Here is a 20,166-nt window from a genome sequence, read left to right as displayed (position 1 = left end):
TGAAGGCTGACCACAAGGCAAGCACACATCTTGACCCTGGATCCCCTTGGAATTTCCATCTGAACAGTGCTGGAATCCAGGAGTTGGTAGCTGTGTGTTTGCTTCTCTGAATCTTATTTTTCTTTCTGTCTCTCTGAGAGAGAGAAAGAAAAAAACTTCTTTTTTTGTCCTCCTGCAAATTTTGATTAACTTAAAATTGCACAGGCTTAGAGTTTGTGAAGTTGAATGGGCCAAATTAATGCTTTGAGAAGTGTTGTTTTGTTGACTGAATGTCCTATTAAACCTTTTGCGAAAAATTTATTTGATTTTTTAAAGTTGCCAGTAAAGGCTGTTTGGTTGTTTTGTGCTCCTCAGACTCTCTTATTGATATTTCTTAGTGCATCTAACTCAGAGTACACAAGAAAAATAGAATTTCCTTTTAAATGTCTCCTTGAGAGAGTTGTTTGGGGGATGGGGGTCAGGGCTTGTGTGTCCTGCTTGGCCCAGCCCAGGCAGGGCTTTCCCAGCCACATTCCACACTCCATTGCCCAGCTGGAGCCGCTGGTGCCTCTGAGTTGTGCTGCCCCAGCCCCAGGGACGCTCTCCTTGTCTGCCCATTCCCCCACGCTCTCTGGGCAGGGATGGCCTCACTGGGGGCTGCTGACATCCTCAGCAACTTGGAGGCTGCTGCTGAATTTCCCTGCTCCAGAGGCTTGTTCAGCCTTCAGCTCTTCAGTGCAGGAATTCAGTGTCCCAGGGCTCATTAACATTGAGAACACCTGAACAAGCCAAGCCTCTGGGAGTAATTTGATTTTAATTTTCAAATCTTTTGTGGTTAATTAGACAGATTTCAGTAGTGTATTCAAACTGAATAGATTCTTTTTAAAAAGACAGTGAGAAAACATTTTTTAGGTCCTGTTTAGGTTTTTTTTTTCCTGTTAATACAATGATACGTGCAATCTTCAATTGTTGCTGAATCCAAGTACCTCCTCATGCAGTTTGAATAGATATGAAAATCAAGACCCTTCATGGCTGACAATCAATCAGACTCTGTCCCTACCCCCAGCCCACCATTTCCCCCATCCAAGCCCTGGCACTCAGAGCAGCCTTGTGCCAATCTGAGCTCCCTCCTGCCCAGGCTGCACCTGCAGCTTTCAGCTCCTTGGCTCCAACTCCCACCTGCTTTCCTTGCAGAAGGAGCTGCCCGAGACACAGAGGGATGTTCATTTCTTGTCAGCCAACAAAGCCAAGGGAAGGCACAGCTCCATCAAATGCCAGAGTCATTCCTCTGCTGGATATTAAATCCACTTTGCACAGCAGACAGTCTCAGAGCAATGGAAAACACCTTCCGGGCCCAGCACAGATCCCAAGGTCCCCCCAAACCCTCCCTTGCCCCGATTCTGCCCAGATTTGCTCTTTGCACACACGAGTCACACACTGAAGTCAGGAGCTCCCTCCATGCCCAGAGGGAGGAAAAGAGAGAAAGGGCATGAAGAGCTCTCCTGTGCAGAGCCAAGGTCCAAGTGCAGGCCCTGCAGTGGGAACCACAACTCATCAGGTTTGTGTCCTTTGGGCTCAGCGCCTGGTGACACTGAGAGGCACAGAAGGGTTTCTTGTCAACAAACACAAGTTGAACATTTGAACAGTTTAATAACCATCACAGCTCTTCCCTCAGCTCTCTGGGATGTCCCAGCAGCATCTGAAATGTCCCACATCCCCAAGGGATTTCTTACAGAACAGTTTTAGACAGAGACATAAGCAAAGGTAATTCTGTGATAGATATAAACACAATTAGGATGTTTATTTGTAATTTGGAGTTGTATTTGTAATATGTGAAGTTCAAATATATTCCACTAATGTGGTATACATTTGAACTTCAGAAAGATTGGCAACTAGCTGAAGCTCAAAGCATGAAACCAGTCATTTTAGAGGCACTTGAATGACCAGAGAGCATCTGGATGAGAAAATCTGGGAGTGATGGAAAGGAATAGATCCAGTTGCTCTCAATAAAGAGAAGTTCTTACACATGGACATTTAAACAGGAGAGGAAGAAACACCTGAAGGAAGTGGGTTCATTAAATAATAGAGTGAATGTCAGTGGCAAAGGGAGAGGGGAAGATGAGTATTTCTTCTCCTGCCATCAGGAGAAGAATCCAGTAGATGCAGGAAATTCCTGTTCCTGCTGGGAAAAGTTTGCCGTTTCTTAAAAGTACTCAAGTGATCCAGATAATAAAAATTTGCTTCTATATTGTAAAACTAACAAGTATTAAAACCTGTGCCCCTTTCCAGGAAGACATTAGCTGTGTGCCCATGAACGGGCAGTGCCACTTGTGCCCTGAGGTGTCCACCTGGGATTGGATCTCTCCGAGAGCACCTGAGGGAGAGCAGAGCACCTTGCAAGCTGCAGATCCCTGCCAGCCCTGCAGGGCTCCTGTCCCATCAACATCTGCTCTGCTCCAGTGTGAAACAGGGCCCAGCATGGTGCTGGGATCATCAGAGAGCTGAGGTGTGTGCTGGAATTCAATGGCCTCCCCATCCCGCAGCAGCCCTGCATTTCCCTCCTGCAGCCTTGGTCACCAGCCCAGCCATGGAGGCTCTTTGGGCTCTGGAGTGTTGCTGCAGCCGCCAAGGGCAGCTGAGCTCTGCCTTTGGCACAGTCAGGCCTGGCCAGCGCAGGCCATGCTCAGCAATTGCTTGTGTGTGCCTGGCCTTGCTGTCAGCCCCGTGAGCGGCTGCGTGGCCCCTTTGTGGCCCTGTGCTGGCCCAGCCATGGTGGCCCAGCCCCTGTGCAGGCCCAGCCCAGGCCAGGAGCATTGCGGCTAGGAACGGCCCCTGTGCCGTGGGGCCCACAGCAGCCTTGGGGCTCTGTGCCCCACGGCCTCCCTGCTGGGCAGCCTCTGCCAGCTCCTGCAGAGCCCGTGGCACCTGTGGGGCTGCACAGACAGCCCTGCCCCGGGCTCTGCCGGCCTCTGGGCCAGCAGAGAGGCAGCCAGGGCTGGCCATGGCCAGGAACAGGCCCTGAGCCCCGCAGGAGGATGGAGCTGGGCCACAGCTAAACTCAGCCCAGGCCAAAGCTGGGCTCAGCAGCCAGGGCTGCCAATGCATGGGCACAGAGGCTGGCGCTGACAAATGTCCTGAGCCCCCTACCTGCTCTGTCCATGCCACCAAGGGCACAGAGCAGCCTCCTCTCTGGGCCACTTGCCTGTTTGCAATGCCTTGCACAGGCGCTGGCCCTGCCCCACAAGGCCTGGCCTGAGTCCTGCCCCTGCACGCTCAGCCAGGCTGAGATGGACACTGATGGTTTCTGGGCCAGGCTCTCGGAGCCCAGCCCAGCTCCCTGCAAGCTCTGCCAGCTGCCCTGAGCTCTGGGCAGCACCAAGGGCCTCTCTGAGCCCAGCCCAGCCCAGCCGGCTCTGGCCCCACAGCTCTGCTCAGGCCGGGCTGCTCTGGGCCCTGGCCCCACGGCCTCAGCCCCTGCCAAGGGCACAGCAGCAGCTGCAGCTGCCACAGGACTCAGCCCCAGCCATGGGGGAAGGTGCTGGGCCAAGGCCAAAGGAGGCTCCCTGGCTGCCCTGCTCCCCTTGGGCTGAGGTGCTGAGAGCTCTGCAGCCCCTGCTGCCATCCCATCTGCCCAGGGCAGCACCAGAGCCCCGGCCTTGGGGCCCTCAAGAGCTGCTCCTGCTCCAGGCCCAGGGCCCATGCCAAAGCTGGGGCAATATCCTGGTTTGAGAGGAAGTGAGTTTTTTGGGATGCTGTGTGCAAACCAATAGGTGCTCAGATTTGAATATTGGCACCTGATGTGGCCACTGAGGACATATATACGCCTCTGAGACCACAGGATATGCCTCTGAGAACACAGAGGGTTTAAAGCAGAGAACTCCCAGGAAAACTTTCTCTTGTTTCCGGTCAGGGAAAGGTTCAGAGCTTCCCTGCCCAGCTGCTGCGGCTGGGTGGGGGGGGGAAGGCATGCGGCCGGGTGAGGCAGGCCTGGGCCTGAGGGCCTAGGGCAGCCACCCACCCCCCCTGCACCTCCAGGAGAGAGAGAGAGAGAGAGCGCCAGCCTGTGCCTGTGCCACCTTGAAATGTGATAGCACAGTGACCGGCCAAGAAGGAGAGAAGGAGAAGGGTGGTGGGGCTGGGGGTGCGCAGCGAGAAGGTGCCTGGCAGGACAGCGTGGGAGTTCTGGACAGGCAGAGCCTGAGATTTTTACCCTTTTCTTGGATGATGGAAACCTTACAAATGCTGATCCTCCTCCTGAATGAGAAGAGAGATAGGGATGAATAGCAGGAAATGGGCAAGTGTGATGAAAGTCCATGCAAGTGAAAGATGTCCAAGAGAAGTTGAGAAGAATTCTAGGTGGCAGGAGATGATGGAGTTGCCTTTGGCTGGACTTTTCTTGTATAGCCATGGACAGAACTGTTTTATTTTCCTGTGACACAGAGACTGCATTTAGGGGGAGGCAATGGCTCGGAGCCAAGAGAGTTCAGTGTTGGTACCCCTCAGCCCCAGGGGGTGAAATTTGGGGGGGAGGGGGGACAGGTGTCCTGAAAGTGAGAGACTGTGCTCTTTTTGGAACTGGACAAAGCACCCGTAAAAGGAAAACCCTAGAAGCAGCTCTGGTCCATGCGCAGTGGTGAGAGCACTGAACAAGGGAGGAAGATGTCACGATGGCAAATGATCTCTGGCGGTGCCACGTGAGACATGGGAACAAAAGAGGTTTCGGCTGTGTTTCCTGGGGAAGCCTGTGGCACAAGAAGGACTTCCCTCCTCTTGATGAACTGAGAATTGATTATCTGAAGGGTGGTGATGGACTGAGAGTTGGTGATCTGAGGGGTAATAAGTGAATTGACAATCCAAAGTTTTGTCTTACTGTGATGTATTGGGAATTTGGTGGGTGGAGGAGGAATGTTTGGAAGGTTTTCATCCTGAGTTCTGTGTGTGTTTCTTTTATATATTGTAAGTTAATAAAGTTTTTTTCCTTCTATTCCTAAGCTGGAGCCTGCCTAGCTCTATTCCTGGTCACATCTCACAGTAGACACCAGGGAGAATGTATTTTCATGGGGGCACTGGCATTGCGCCGGCATCAAACCGTGACAGGCAGCCACAAAGCTGTGCCCATTTCTGTTCATTGCTGCTCTGATGGGGATGGATCCTCAGCCACTTGGGGGTAGCTGATGAATTTTATTACTCCAGAGGCCTCTACCTTCTGGAGCTCTTCAGTTCAGGAATTCAATGAAAAAGGCTCATAAACATTTGTTCAAAATGCATGAACAAGAAAAGCCCCTGGGAATAATCAAAGTTCTCAATTCTTCTGTGGTTAATTAGACAAATTTCAGAAATGTACTCAAGGTGAATCTGCTATATTGAAAAAAAAATAAAGCAGAAAGAACTGTTTTGTCCGGTATTCATCTCCTCTTTATATTTGGTATCAGCAGTGTCTAATTGATATTGACCCCCAGCACCTTCTAATGCTGTGTGAACAGATATGAAAATCAAGACCATTTATGGCTGACAATCAATCAGACTTTGTCCCCAGCCCCTCCCCACCATTTCCCCCATCCAACCCCTGTCACTCCTATGGATCAGGAATGGTGTGGCCAGCAGGAACAGGGCAGGGATTCTTCCCCTGTGCTCAGCACTGGTTGGGCAGCACCTCGAGTGCTGTGTCCAGTTCTGGGTCCCCCAATTAAGGAAGGACATGGAGGGGCTGGAGCGTGTCCAGAGATGGGCAACAAGGCTGGGGAGGGGTGTGGAACACAAGTCCTGTGAGGAGCAGCTGAGGGAGCTGGGGTTGTTTATCCTGGAGAAGAGGAGGCTCAGGGGAGACCTCATCACTCTCTACAACTCCCTGACAGGAGGGTGCAGCCAGGTGGGGATCAGGCTCTTTTCCCAGGGAACAGGGACAGGACAAGAGGACACAGACTTCAGCTGCACCAGGGGACATTTAGACAGGACATTGGGAAATATTATCCACACAAAGGGTGATTGGGCATTGGAATGGGCTGCCCAGGGAGGTGGGTGAGTCACTGTCCCTGGAAGTGTTTAAGCAAAGACTGGATGTGGCACTGAGTGCCATGGTCTGGGTGACAAAGTGGTGTTGGGTGCCAGGTTGGACTTGATGCTCTCCAAGGTCATTTCCAGCCTGGTTGATTCTCTGATGATTGTGACACTGCAGGGCCTGGGGAAGCAAGGGGCCACTGTGACTCTGCGGGGCCTGGTGGCACCAAGAGGACCATGGTGACACTGTGTACGACATGGCAGCACAGAGCCAAGGGGCCAGGGTGACACTGTGGGGCTGAATGGAAGCAAGGAGTCCATGGTGACAGTCTGGGTCCAGCTGGAACCACAGAGGCCACTGTGACCCTGCAGGGCCTTGTGGAACCAAGGGGCCATTGTGCCACTGCGGAACCAAGGAGACCCTTGGGAGAGCCTGGGGAAAATGGAATCAAGGGGCCATTGCTCCATTGCAAGGACTCTGGGAACTGAGGGAACAATTGTGACACCGTGGTGCCCCATGGAACCAAGGGTCCCTGGTGACACTGCAGGATCTTGTGTCACCAGGGCTCCATTGTGACACTGTAGCACCAAGGAATTCATTGTGGCACTCTGAGGCCTCATGGAGCCAAGAGGCCACTGTGACCCTGCAGGGCCCTGTGGAACCATGCAGAGCATTGGGACAGAGGAGGACCTGGTGTCACAATGGGGCCATTGTGACACTGCAGGGCCCTATGGAACCAAGGGGCCAGTTCTGGTCCTCAGGGACTCATGGAATGAAGGAAACATGTTTGACCCCATGGTGGCCCTTGGGACCAAGAGGCCATTGTGACAGAGTGGAACCAAGGAGAGCATTGCTGCACTGCCAGACCTCATGGAACCAAGGATCCACTGTGACACTGCAGGGCCCAAGGGCCCAAGGGACTTTGTGACACCAAGGGATCCCATGGAACCAAAGGGACATTGTGACACTGGGAGGCCTCATGAAATCATGGAGACCATTGGGACACTTTAGGGTATCATGAACGGTGGTAACACCAAGTTGCCTGGGAGTGTGGATCTGCTGGAGGGTAGGAGGGCTCTGCACAGGGCCCTGGACAGGCTGGATCCAGGGCCCAAATCCAACAAGGTGAGGTTTAACAAGTCCCAGTGCCGGGTCCTGCACTTTGGCCACAACAACCCCTGCAGCACTACAGGCTGGGGACAGAGTGGCTGGAGAGCAGCCAGGCAGAAAGGGACCTGCAGGGACTGATGGACAGCAGGCTGAACATGAGGCAGCAGTGAGCCCAGGTGGCCAAGAAGACCAATGGCTCCTGGCCTGGATCAGGAATCGTGACCCCCTGGCCAGCAGGATGATGACAGATATGGGCTGATTGGAGGGAGGGGAAGAGGGGTGGTCAATAGGAAGAAATTGGATCCAGGAAGAGTAAAGAAAGCAAAGGTGAAGCAGAGGAAATGCTCAGGGCAGTTTGGGGGTGGCTTCCAGGCAGCCCTGGCTCTGAGCAACAGCGTCTGCAGTGGCACAGGAAACTCCCAGCTGATGGGAACAAACTTTCTGGCTGAGTGCAGAGGCCAGGACAAAGCTTAGTGGTTTCCCTGGTGTCCCGCAGGCCTTGCTGGCCCCAGGGGCTGATGGCATTTGTGCTCCCTCAGGTTCATGTCCCCACAGCAACAGCATGGGGGTGCTGCCCCTGCTGTGTGCAATGCAAACAGGGGCTGCTGAGGCAGTGCTGCCGTGTCTGTGCCTGCAAGGATGGGGCACCTGTGTGAGCTGGGGGAGAGGCCAGGGCTGCAGAGGGGGGATGTTGTTGGCAGCTGCATGAGGAGGCTCTGGGACGCTGCCCTGGGCTGTGCAGCGCACTGGGCATGGATCAGCCCCTGCTCTGCTGCTCCTTCCCGTCTGCCCCAGGGCCCTTGCAGAGCCCCAGCCATGCTGTTTGCCCCCAGCCTGCCCACGGCCAGCCTGGGGCTGCTCACGGGGGTTTCTGTGCTGAGCATTGGCCTGGCCGTGTTCTTGAGAGAGCCTGGGCAAGGAGCCTGGAGCCCCCAGGGCCTGGCCTGAGGCGTCAGCGCTGCCCCAGCAGTGCCCATGGCCTGTCCCTGCTGAGCCCCGGCACTGCCACCCCCAGGGCTGTGCCCGGCCCCGAGAGCACTCAGGCCCTGCAGCAACACCAGGGCCACCAGGGCAGCGGGGCAGGGCCACGGCAGCAGCACTGGCAACACCAAGTGCTGCTGCTGCTGCTGCTGGGCACAGCTGCTGGGCCAGCACTGATCTGCCCCAGCTCTGCACACAGACATTGCTGCTGCAGCTCCAGAGAAGGAAACAAAAGGGAATCCCTGCAGAAAACTCTGCTGGGAGATCCTTTATTTCCTTTAAAGTCACAAATAGCACAGCCCCTCATTAACAGTCTATGGCCACAGGGAAGGTGGAAAGCAACAAAATGAGAAATGGCACAAACAATTACATTTATTTGTGGACAACATGAAAAAATGTAAAGAAAACAAAAAGAACCTTAAAAATGAAACCAGCAACAAGTATCAAAAATAAAATTTATTATAAGTGATTTGGCAAAATAGGCCAGCAGTTTAATGTTCCTGAAACCATCCAGTCATCAGTCTCCTCACTGCAGCCTTGAGCTCCTGGTTCCTCAGGCTGTAGATGAGGGGGTTCAGGGCTGGAGGCACCACCGCGTACAGAACTGACAGGGACAGATCCAGGGATGGGGAGGACATGGAGGGGGGCTTCAGGTCAGAAAATATACCAGTGCTGAGGAACAGGGAGATCACAGCCAGGTGAGGGAGGCAGGTGGAAAAGGCTTTGTGCCGTCCCTGCTCAGAGGGGATCCTCAGCACAGCCCTGAAAATCTGCACATAGGAGAAAACAATGAACACAAAACAACACAATGCTAAACAGGCACTAACTGCAATGAGGCCAAATTTCCTGATATAATGTTTCGAGCAGGAGAGCTTGAGGATCTGGGGGAGTTCACAGAAGAACTGGCCCAGGGCATTGCCATGGCACAGGGGCAGGGAAAATGTATTGGCTGTGAGTAGCAGAGCAGTGAGAAAGGCACTGGCCCAGGCAGCTGCTGCCATGTGGGCACAAGCTCTGCTGCCCAGGAGGGTCCCGTAGTGCAGGGGTTTGCAGATGGACACGTAGCGGTCGTAGCACACGATGGTCAGGAGGCAAAACTCTGCTACAATAAAGAAGAGAAAGAAAAAGAGCTGAGCAGCACATCCAGTGTAGGAGATGTTGCCGGTGTCCCAGAGGGAATTGTGCATGGCTTTGGGGACAGTGGTGCAGATGGAGCCCAGGTCAGCGAGGGCCAGGTTGAGCAGGAAGAAGAACATGGGCGTGTGCAGGTGGTGGCCGCAGGCTACGGCGCTGATGATGAGGCCGTTGCCCAGGAGGGCAGCCAGGGAGATGCCCAGCAAGAGGCAGAAGTGCAGGAGCTGCAGCTGCCGCGTGTCTGCCAGTGCCAGCAGGAGGAAGTGCCTGATGCAGCTGCTGTTGGACATTTGCTGTGCCTTGGCATGGGGATCTGTAAGAAAAGTAATCATGGAATAGTTGGGTTTGGAGAGGACTTGAAATATCCCAGCACAGGCTGGGGACACTTTCCCCCCACTGCCTGCCCAGGGCTCTGCTGCCTGGAGCTGTCCCTGCCAGCAGCTGCTTCCCTGTGCCCAGGGCTGGGCCCTGCCAGTGCTGCCAGAGCCCAGCCCAGCCCTGGGGGCTCAGCTCTGCCCTGCAGAGCCCTCCCAGCTCAGGCACTGCCCAGGGGCAGCTCTGGCTCTGCAGGCTCTGATGGCAACGTAAGAGTGATAGTGGGGCCCTGGAAAATGTTAAAAATAGTCTTTGAAAATATTAGGCTTTGTGTTTTCTCAGATCACTGCACCTGCATAAGCAGTATGATAAAAGATATAATTGTTAGATGTGATGATTGTTTAGAAATTAAATATAATTATTATATTACCAAAGGAAGAATTGTGAGAAACTATGTTGGAAATTTAAAGGGAGCAATGTTTAGCTGAAATCTGTGTATACCATAGATGAATATAAGTTTAAAAATTAACATGAAATTTAAGTAATGATAGAGTATACAACACGTTCACCTCGAATGTATGGTCAGAATCAGATTTGGGTGGAAACTGCCCCGATTCCCAGAGCTCTTGAATAAAAAGCACCACATATAATCGCTTATGTGATTATGTGTTTTTGAACGCTAACCAGAGCAACCCTGAGGAGGCTGGAAAAGCAGCACTGATGCTGCCTCCTAAGGGCTCTGTGCTGATTTCTGTAACTGCCTGGTTTATAAACATCTGAGAGGATTTTTTTTTTTTTAAACCTGAACTGAGAGATAAATATCTATGTGCAATTTCCTATCAAGACAACCCAGAAAAATAGATTTAAAAAGCATGATTTCCTCTTTCATCCAGTCCATGCATCACTGTGGTCCCTTTATAACTTACTTGGAAATGTTCTGCAGTTCAATGCCATGCTGGGAGCAGTCCTGAACAATGCAGCATCCTCCCCACACAAGGAGAACACTCCCAAGCCTCACCAGCTGTCTCCCCCCACCCAGATCTTGTCCCCCAGTGCTGGGAGCAGCTGCCAGGGCTGGCTGAGAGCTGTCCCTGGCAGGCAGCAGAGTCCCTGCCCCAGCACAGCGCCCTGGGCTGCAGGACCCTGCTCTGCAGGACAGCCCTGGGCACCCCTGGCTGCTCTGCACAAGAGACAAGCAGAGAATGTACTCACAGGCTCTGCAGGCATTGGCATGTTCCAGCTGCAGGAGATGGCTCCAGGAGCTGCAGCTGCACTGTCCTGCAGCCAGAGGTTCCTGTGCCAAGGGCTGGCAGTGATTGTGCCCCAGGCACTTCTCAGCCCCTTCCCAGCCCTGACTGATTGAAGCTCTCTGTGCCTCTGTGCTGTGCCCGGGCTGGCTGCAGGCAGTGCCCCAGCCCTGCTGGGCTGGCACAAGAGCTGCTCATCAAGAGAAATGTGCTTTTGAAGCTCTTCTTGGTGACCAGGAGCTGCCTCTGTGCCAGGAGCCCAGCCCAGCTCAGCAGCACAGACACAGCACAAGGACTTGAATCAGCCTCTGGGGCTTTGTGCTCAGGCCCTGGACATCAGTCCCTGAGAGGCAGCTGAAGAAACCTCTCCAGAACTCCAAGGCAGAATCCAACTCCAAACTTTCTTGCACTTTTAATGGGTCCCAGAGAGGGACACGACTGAGCAAGTGTCCCCAGGCCCCAGGCAGAGCAGAGAACTGCAGGCAGTGATGACAGGTGGGGACAAAGAGAAGCCAAGTCTTGGTGCCCTGGGGCACAGCAGGGTCTGTGCCACCAAGGGCTGGGAGGAGACACCTTGTGCTGAGGCCCTGGGGCCTCCTGGCACAGCCCCAGCCAGGCTGGGCACTGCCAGCCCCTTGTGCTGCCCTCAGCATCCCCCCCTAGCCCACATCCCAGTGGCCTCAAGGATCTGCTGCAAGGAGTCCCTGGGGAGCCTTGCTCAGCAATGGCCCTGGGGGCTCCTTCATGCTCCCTGCAGGGACTGCAGCTTTTTCAAAGGACTTTGGGCTTGGCTTTTGCCTTGGAGTCTCTGAGAGGTTTGTGCAATCATGTCCTCCAATTATCTGCTGTAATTAGTCCCTGGAGAGGCTCTGTCAGTAACAACACTCAGTGGGGCTCATTAATACTTCAAGGTACTTCAGTTTTTAAGGTACTTGGTGTTTCCCTTTTGATCCAGACTCTGTGAGAGGTTTGTGCAATCATGGCCCCAATTATCTGCTTTAATGAGTCCCTTGAGAGCTTTGTACTGACACTCAGTGGTGCTCAGTAATGCTTTCAGATACTCAAATTTTTTAAGGTAGTTTGGATTTTCTTTTCGACTCTGAATCTCTGAGAAAGTTTTTGTGTCATCCTGGCCTCCAGTCTGTTCTCCAAGGAGTCCATGAGGAGCCTGTGTTGGGGATGGACCTCAGAGGGACCCATTCATGCTTTGAGACACTTTGGGGTTTTTGACTCTGACTTTGACTCCTGGCAAGGTTTGTGCAATGTCCTCTCAGGCCCTGAGGTTCCAGGCTCAGCTCCAAATGCACCACAGGGCTCATTAGGATCAAGTAAGTCCTGACAAACCATGGCTCTGCCTTGATTTCCCTCTGCTCTCGTGCAGTTCATTAGGAAAATTTCCTTTTACAGTTATGGAGAAATCTTTCAAAGTGCTTCTAAGAAATATGTATTCTTATCCTAAAGGTTCCTTTATTGCTGTTCTTAATACACAAGAGGTGATTGCAGCATTCTGTGATTGATATTGATCCAGGGTCTCTCCTAAGGAGGTCTGGCCAGGTCAGAGAAGTTTTTCCTTGAGAGCTGACCGAATGTGAATAACCTTGCCCCACATTCCCCAACCCCATGTGAGAAACAATTTTCACTTTCAAAAATTTGAATGGTTTATTAAGACCTTATCAAAATACAGCAGAAGACTGAATAAAGAAAAGAATACAGTGCCAGAGGAAAGGATTCAGTCAGTTTGTAGGGCCCCAAGAGAGGGGCTTCAGTCCCAGCAATGGTTCATCCTGGCCACACTTGGCACCAACAGCTTTCTTTGGCAGTGTGAGAACAGGGATGTTGTGCCACTGAGGGAACAAAACCAGTTCCAGGGCTGCTCCTACAGAAAGCAGGAGCTGGTTGGGCAGCAGCAGTGCCAGGAGCAAAGAATTCAGGCTCCCAACCCTTCATGTACTATAGTGTACCCTGATACCCTGTGCCCCTTTATTATGAAGATCCATTGATGTACAATCATTTTCCACCTTGGAGTGGTTGATCTGTTAGGTCCTCTCTTCCTTTAGTTTGATAGTTTATAACCTCTAGGCAATTATGTATTAGTTCCTCACTTGGTTCTCCATACAAGAACTGGGCAGGGTTGAGTTGGTTCCTCACGATCAGCTCTAAACCATTATCTCTTAAGATGTCTTCATACTTAAGCACTTGGGAATCAGTGAGTCATTTCTCAGCTCAGGATACTCCTTACTGAGTTTGGATATATATCTTCAATTTTCCCCCAAAGGGTAATTTTTTGCTTTCTGCTATGAGTAGGGCAGTCACTGCCACAGCCTGAATGCAGGTTGGCCACCCCTGGCTGACAGGGTCTAGCAGTTTTGATAAATAGGCCACTGGTTTCCTGGATCCTCCCCAGTCCTGGGCTAACATTCCATGTGCTACCCCTTTTTCTATATCCACAAACAATAGAAGGGTTTGTCTAAAGCAGGAAGACTCTGTGCCAGTGCACTGACTAATTTTTGCTTTAAAGCTTCAAACTTTTGTTCATCGTCTTTTTCCCACCTAATCTCTTCTTCTGCTAACTTTTCATACAAGAACTGGATGGCCTGCATGTATCCTTCAATCCATAGCCTACAACATCCCAACACAGGCCTAAAAACCTTCTTACTTCTCTCTTAGTTTTTGGCCACGGGAGTGAAACAATCCCCATAATTCTCTCACAGTTCAACACCCAGCTCCCTTGACAAATCACATGTCCTAGGAATTTTACTTCTTGCGCTACAAATTGGAGAATCCCTTTTGATACCCAAAGTCCTTGGTCCCTCAGAAAACTTAACAACACCATGGTGGATTCCCAAACTTCTTTTTCTTCCTGTCCTGAGAAAAGCAAATAATTTACATATTGGATGAGCTACATCTCAGGTTTAATGGAGAAGAGCTGTAGTACTTCTCCTAGGGTTGGACCGAAGAGGTTTGGGGATTCGGAAAACCCTTGGGGTAACCCAGTCCATTGAAGCTGTTGCTTCCTCCCAGAATCGAGGTCCTCCCATTCAAAAGCAAATATATCCCACTTTCCTCTGCCAGTGGGTATGCCCAAGAAGCATCGTTTACGTCTATCACACTAAACCACTGGGATGTTACTTAGGAGTGTATAGGGATTAGGCACCACTGGGTACCAATTCACTGTTCTTTTGTTCACTTCTCTCAAATCTATAACAAACCTGTAAGTCCCATCTGACTTCTTTGCTGGTAATATGGGTGTATTATGGGAGGACATTTATGGTTCTAAGGTCCTGTCCTCAAGTAGGTCCTGGATCAGCGGCTGCAGTCCTTGTCTCCCCTCCAGGGAAAGTGGGTATTGTCATACCCAAACTGGATGGTTTTCATTAACTACTTTTATTACTATAGGTTTCATGTTTAATTTACCTCAGTTTTTTGGTTTTGCTCACATCATGTCATGAATTTTCTCCTCATTTTCTTCCCTTATTGGAGAAGCTTAACTACCATTTTCCCTTTCACTGGGAGCACCTCAATGTCAAACTGCACCTGTAAATCCTGTCCTAAGAAATTTCACACTGCTTTTGGAACTAATAGAACATCCCCAATTCCTATTTTATTTGTTCCTTCAAACTTTATTTGCTTTATAAGTGAGGCTTTGAAACCTTTGCCTTGTCTAGGTTTGAAAAGACAAGTGTCTGCTAATGAAGGTAGGAACTGCCCCTGAAACGGAAAATGTAAAACCCCTCCCTCCAAATTGTTAAAGTTTTGAAATTAAGGGGGCTCTCAGGCACAGATATGGGAGCAGGAATAACAGTTCTTTATTAGCAAAGAAAATCAAAATAAAATAAACAATGCAGTAATACAAAACAACACTGATAGAATCAGAATATGACCTGGCACACTGTGGGTCAGGGTGTTGCTAGCAGTGCAATGAAAATAGTGGCTGCAGTCCTCCTGCAGTCTTCCTGCAGACAGATGTGGTTCTGTTGGAGCAGCGATCCTGTAGAAGGGTGTAGTCTTCCTCTGAAGATCCAGTGGTGGTGTAGATGGGCCTGGTCTTCCTCTGGGAATCCAGTGGAAGGCGCAGGTGCTCCTCTGGGAATCCAGTGGAAAGACTGTTCTGGTGTCCCAAAATCTCAGATTGTATCCAGGCAGGAACGCTTGGCTCCTCCCTCTGGGGAGAGCATCTCACAATGGGAAGATGTCATTTTATCAGTCATGCAGTGACACTCAATGGCCCTTTAACAGCAGATGTCTGCCCAGAGGGAGGATTGGTTTGTGGAAGAGATAAAGAAAAACTGCCCAATTAACAGATGATAACTGGCCCACCTCCAACAGATGGGAATTGAACACACACATTTCCTTGCCTAAGGAAGGAAACATTATGCATGCCTAATTCTATTTCCATCTGCATCACAATGAAACCTTACACACAATTCTCACTTATGACTGGGTTTCCCTGTGGTACACAATGGCTTTCCCCATCTTTCTGCATTCCCCACCAAGTGTAACCAGGTCCTTGAACAAAAACAATCCCACAGATGGGTTTGTCTTTGCCTGAGGTGGGAGTAATCCAAACAGTCTTTCTTAAGATACCTTTCATGTGTACAACAGGGACTTTTCTCCATCCACTGTGTGCAGGGGTTCAGACTGGGCAGGACCAGCTCAACTGATGGACCCTCTGGTGTTGACCATCCAGATGGCTTTTGCTAAGGTCATTTCCCAATTTCTAAGTTCCCTTGCCAAGTGCCTTCAGCGTAGTCTTAAGTAATCCATTGAACCATTCAACTTTCCCAGCAGCTGGTGCATGGTAGGGGATACAATAGATCCATTCAATGCCATGTTCTCTGGACCAGGTGTTGATAAGGCCATTCTTGAAATGGGTCCCATTGTCCGACTCAGTTCTCTCCAGGGTTCCATGTCTCCACAGGATTTGCTTTTCCAGGCCCAGGATGGTGTTCTGGGCAGTGGTATGAGACACAGGGTAGGTCTCCAACCATCCAGTGGTGGCTTCCACCATGGTCAGCACGCAGAGCTTGCCCTGGTGTGTCTGGGGCAGTGGGATGGAGTCAATCTGCCAGGCCTCCCCATACTTGTACTTGGACCACTACCCACCATACCACAGGGGCTTCACTCGCTTGGCCTGCTTGATGGCAGCACACGTCTCACAGTCATGGATAACCTGAGAAATACTGTCCATGGTTAGATCCACCCCTCGGTCTCGTGCCCACTTATAGGTGGCATCTCTGCCCTGATGGCCTGAGGCATCATGGGCCCATTGAGCTGGGAATAACTCTCCCTTGTGTTCCCAACCTAGGTCTATCTTGGACACCTCTATCTTTGCAGCCTGGTCTTCCTGCTTGTTGTTTTGGTGCTCCTCATTGGCTCTGCTCTTGGGGACATGGGCATCTACATGGCGGACATTCACAGGCAGCTTCTCCACCCAAATGAGAATGTCTTTCCATTCATCAACAGCCCAAATTGGTTTTCGTCCATGCTGCCAGTTAACCTCTTTCCACCTCTCCAGACATCCCCACAGAGCATTGGCTACCATCCATGAATCAGTGTAAAGGTAGAGCTTCGGCCACTTCTCTCTTTCTGCAATGTCCAGGGCCAGTTGAACAGCTTTGAGTTCTGCAAGTTGACTTGATCCACCTTCTCCTTCATGGCCTCTGTGACCTGTCGTGTGGGGCTCCATACGGCTGCTTTCCACTTCCGGTTCATTCCCACAATGTGGCAAGAACCATCAGTAAAAAGAGCGTAGCGTGGATCTTCTGCTGGCAGTTGGTTGTATGGTGGAGCTTCTTCAGCCCGTGTCACTTCTTGTCACTTCATCAGCGAGACCGAAGTTTTCACCTCCTGGCCAGTTTGTAATTATCTCCAGAATCCCAGGGCAATTCAGGTTTCCAATACGGGCGCGCTGTGTGATAACAGCAATCCATTTGCTCCATGTAGCACTGGTGGCATGGTGCATAGAGGGAACTTTTGGTTTCAATATCCACCACAGCACTGGTAGTTGGGGTGCCAGGAGGAGTTGTGCTTCTGTACCAATCACCTCTGAGGCAGCTTGGACTCCTTCACAGGCAGCCAAGATTTCCTTCTCTGTGGGAGTGTAGTTGGCCTCAGACCCTCTGTAGCTTCAACTCCAAAATCCCAGTGGTCGGCCTTGAGTCTCCCCAGGCACCTTCTGCCAAAGGCTCCAGGACAAGCCATGGTTCCTGGCTGCAGAATAGAGCATGTTCTTCACCTCTGGTCCTGTCCTGACTGGGCCAAGGGCAACCACATGAGCGATCTCCTGCTTAATCTGGGCAAAGGCTTGTTGCTGCTCAGGGCTCCAGTGGAAATCACTCTTCTTGCTGGTGATCAGGTAAAGAGGCCTCACGATCTGACCGTATTTGGGAATGTGCATCCTCCAAAAACCTATGGCACCCAGGAAAGCTTGTGTTTCGTTCTTGCTAGTTGGTGGAGACATCACAGTGATTTTGTTAATGACCTCAGTGGGAATCTGACGCCGTCCATCTTGCCACTTCACACCCAGGAACTGGATCTCTCAGGCAGGTCCCTTGACTTTTCTTGATAGCGAAGCCGGCTTCTAGCAGAGTCCTAATGATCCTCTCCTTTCTCAAATACTTCCATTGCTGTGTTCCCCCACACAATGATGTCATCAATATATTGCAGATGTTCTGGAGCCTCACCCTTTTCCAGTGCAGCCTGGATCAGTCCATGGCAGATGGTGGGGCTGTGCTTCCACCCCTGGGGCAGTCGGTTCCAGGTGTACTGCACACCCCTCCAGGTGAAAGCAAACTGAGGCCTGCATTCTGCTGCCAGAGGAATGGAGACAAACACGTTAGCAATGTCTATAGTGGCAAAGCACTTTGCTGCCTTGGACTCCAGCTTGTACTGGAGTTCCAGCATGTCTGGCACAGCAGCGCTCAGCGGTGGAGTCACTTCATTCAAGCCACGATAGTCCACAGTCAATCTCCATTCTCTGTCAGACTTGTGCACAGGCCAAATGGGGCTGTTGAAGGGTGAGTGGGTTTTGCTGACCACCCCTTGGCTCTCCAGCTCACGGATCATTTTGTGGATGAGGATCACAGCATCTCAATTTGTTCAATATTGCCGGCAGTGCACTGTCGAGGTGGCAATCGGCACTCGTTGCTCTTCCACCTTCAGGAGAGCTACTGCAGATGGGTTTTCTGATAGTCCAGGCAAAGTGTTCAACTGCTTGATGTTCTCAGCCTCTACAGCAGCTATGCCAAAAGCCCATCTGAGTCCCTTTGGGTCTTTGTAACAGCCATTCTGGAGGAAATCTATGCCCAGAATACACGGGGCCTCTGGGCCAGTCACAATAGGATGTTTCTGCCATTCCTTCCCAGTCAGGCTCACCTGGGCTCCCAACAGGGTCAACTGCTGTGATCCCCCCGTCACCCCCGCAAAGGAAACAGGTTCTGCCCCCACATGTCCCGATGGTATCAGGGTACACTGCACACCAGTATCAACTAAGGCATCGTATTTTTGTGGCTCTGATACCCCAGGCCATCGGATCCACACCGTCCAGGAAATCCGGTTTTCCCGTATCTCTTCCTGGTTAGAGGCAGGACCCCGCCTAGCCCTGGTTATTATTTCTTTCCTGGGCATACATGGTCAAGGTACCTTCCAGGGGATCTGACGGATCATACTCAGCAGCTCAGTCATGGAAGGCTGAGGCTACCTTCACTTTACTGAGCTCCCTCGATTAGTGTTTCCCTCCTTGAGCTGATGCATCCATGCTGCCAGGACAGAAGTGGGTTTCCCATCCCACCTTCCCATGTCTTCCCCATGGTCACGCAGAAAGAACCACAGGTCAGCCCATGGGCTGTACCCTCTCTCTAGCTGGGGAACGTTGAGCTCTGACTCTGGGGCCTGTGACTCACACTGGTGCAATGTGGGAACTGTTCCTCCTCACCTCCTCCCTCATCTCCCTCATCTCCTCTCTGAGTTCTTGGACCACAACGGAGACATGAGCCTGCATTGGGCCATTGATCACACTCTCATAATTTCTAAGCTTGTTGGCAACAGAACCCACTGTCTCTCGTTTGTTATTGGCATTAATCATTGCAATGAAGGTGGTGTATTGAGCTGGCCCCAGATTTGCCAGACTCCACAACATTTGCCCTGTGCACCTGACCTTGTTGGGGTCATTATCATGCTGTCCATCCCTCCCAAAGAGTACCTGCAATACTGCCACTTCTCTCAGCTCTTGGATCCCTTCCTCAAGAGTCTCCCAGTGCATTCTATGGTGCTGGTCCTGCATTCTCTCCCTGTGGACAAACCTCTCTCTGACATTCATTAAAAGCTGTTCCCAGAGGGAAAGGGACCTTGGCTCCCTTACAAAAATCAGATTCATACCTGAGTCCTGAGTCAAGTGTCCCAAATTCCTTGCCTCACCACCATCCAGCTGGACACCTGTACCCATAAGGTCCCAGACCCAAAGTAGCCAGGTTGTGTAAGCCTCACGTCCCTGTCATACAATGTCTTTGTGCAGATTACGGAGACTTTTGTACATCTGGGACTCGGTAATGACCTCAATTGTTGCCTCTCCTGGGCGTTGTGAAGGCTCTTCTTTCATATCCTCATCTGGGTGCTCTGATTTCATCTTAGATCTCCTTGTTTCCACCAGGGCGACTGCTGCTGGCTGTGACTGCCTTTGCAGTTCAGCTGGAACCTGGACAGTTGTAACATCTGTGGGTTCCACTGCTGCACCATCAGACTCTCCCTCTTTGAGGCAGGGGGATGGCTTTTCACCAGCTGTGGAAATGTACTCCTTCAGCACCTGGCCCATCTCTTTCATTAGAACCCTCATCCAGCCTGGGTGGTTCATTTCTGAGGTGGGCTGTGGGGCAGGGTCAGGCTCTGGGGCAGCAGCATCCCTGGTCTCTGGGGTAGGTGTCAGTGTGGTTATCCAGGTTAATCTTCCCTTATCTCTGAATGCTAAATGTAACAGGCCTATCAGCAGCACCAGCCACTGTATGATATCATTAGCATTTAGAGTGGATCTGAACCCTTTGAAAACTGGTGGGGCAGACCCAAAGAGCTGGGTGAAGGGCTGGGAAAAAATGTGCCCCCGTGTCATTTCCTCACAGTAAGGACCATTATTAAAGTAACCCCAAAACCATACACTTAGTGTGTGATAGCTCTGAATCCATGTGCCTGCCTTCCAGAGGAAGTTAAAGATCCATGAATTCCTCACCTCATTAAGCCATAAAGCAAACTGGATAACAGCCAGGGCAGCCTTAGGTTGGTTAGCCTGTGTTCCCAGGGATTGTCTGGGTGCTCCTGATGGGGCAGAAGGAAGAGCTCCAGGCCCTCCGTGAGGGTGATGAGGGCAGTGGGCTGTCAGCGGGGGCTGGCTGGGGGAGCTGCAATGCCTGGGCA

General features: G+C 51.4%; 1 protein-coding gene across 1 annotated transcript; it reads right to left on the bottom strand.

Annotated features, from left to right (window-relative positions):
• Nucleotides 1-8,559: 8,559 nt before the first annotated feature.
• LOC143692977 (olfactory receptor 14A16-like) lies at nt 8,560-18,847 on the bottom strand. The gene is made up of 2 exons (XM_077173057.1): nt 18,666-18,847; nt 8,560-9,358 (listed from the first exon to the last, which is right to left on the bottom strand). Exons 1-2 carry the CDS (start codon nt 18,845-18,847, stop codon nt 8,560-8,562), a joined length of 981 nt encoding a protein of 326 aa, XP_077029172.1.
• Between the last annotated feature and the right edge of the window lie 1,319 nt (nt 18,848-20,166).

Source organism: Agelaius phoeniceus, unplaced genomic scaffold (assembly GCF_051311805.1).
Source record: "Agelaius phoeniceus isolate bAgePho1 unplaced genomic scaffold, bAgePho1.hap1 Scaffold_110, whole genome shotgun sequence".
NCBI lineage: Eukaryota > Metazoa > Chordata > Aves > Passeriformes > Icteridae > Agelaius > Agelaius phoeniceus.
The sequence above is the reverse complement of the archived record's forward strand: the minus strand, read 5'-3'. Positions and strand labels throughout refer to the sequence as shown.

Excerpts from the sequence above, each read along its gene's own strand:
- LOC143692977 (XM_077173057.1), bottom strand. The coding sequence starts at position 18,847 with ATGATTAATGCCAATAACAAACGAGAGACAGTGGGTTCTGTTGCCAAC. Across the intron at positions 9,359-18,665 it reads AGTTCCCACATTGCACCAGT|CGCCGTAGCCTGCGGCCACC; the intron begins GTGAGTCACAGG and ends CCTCATCATCAG.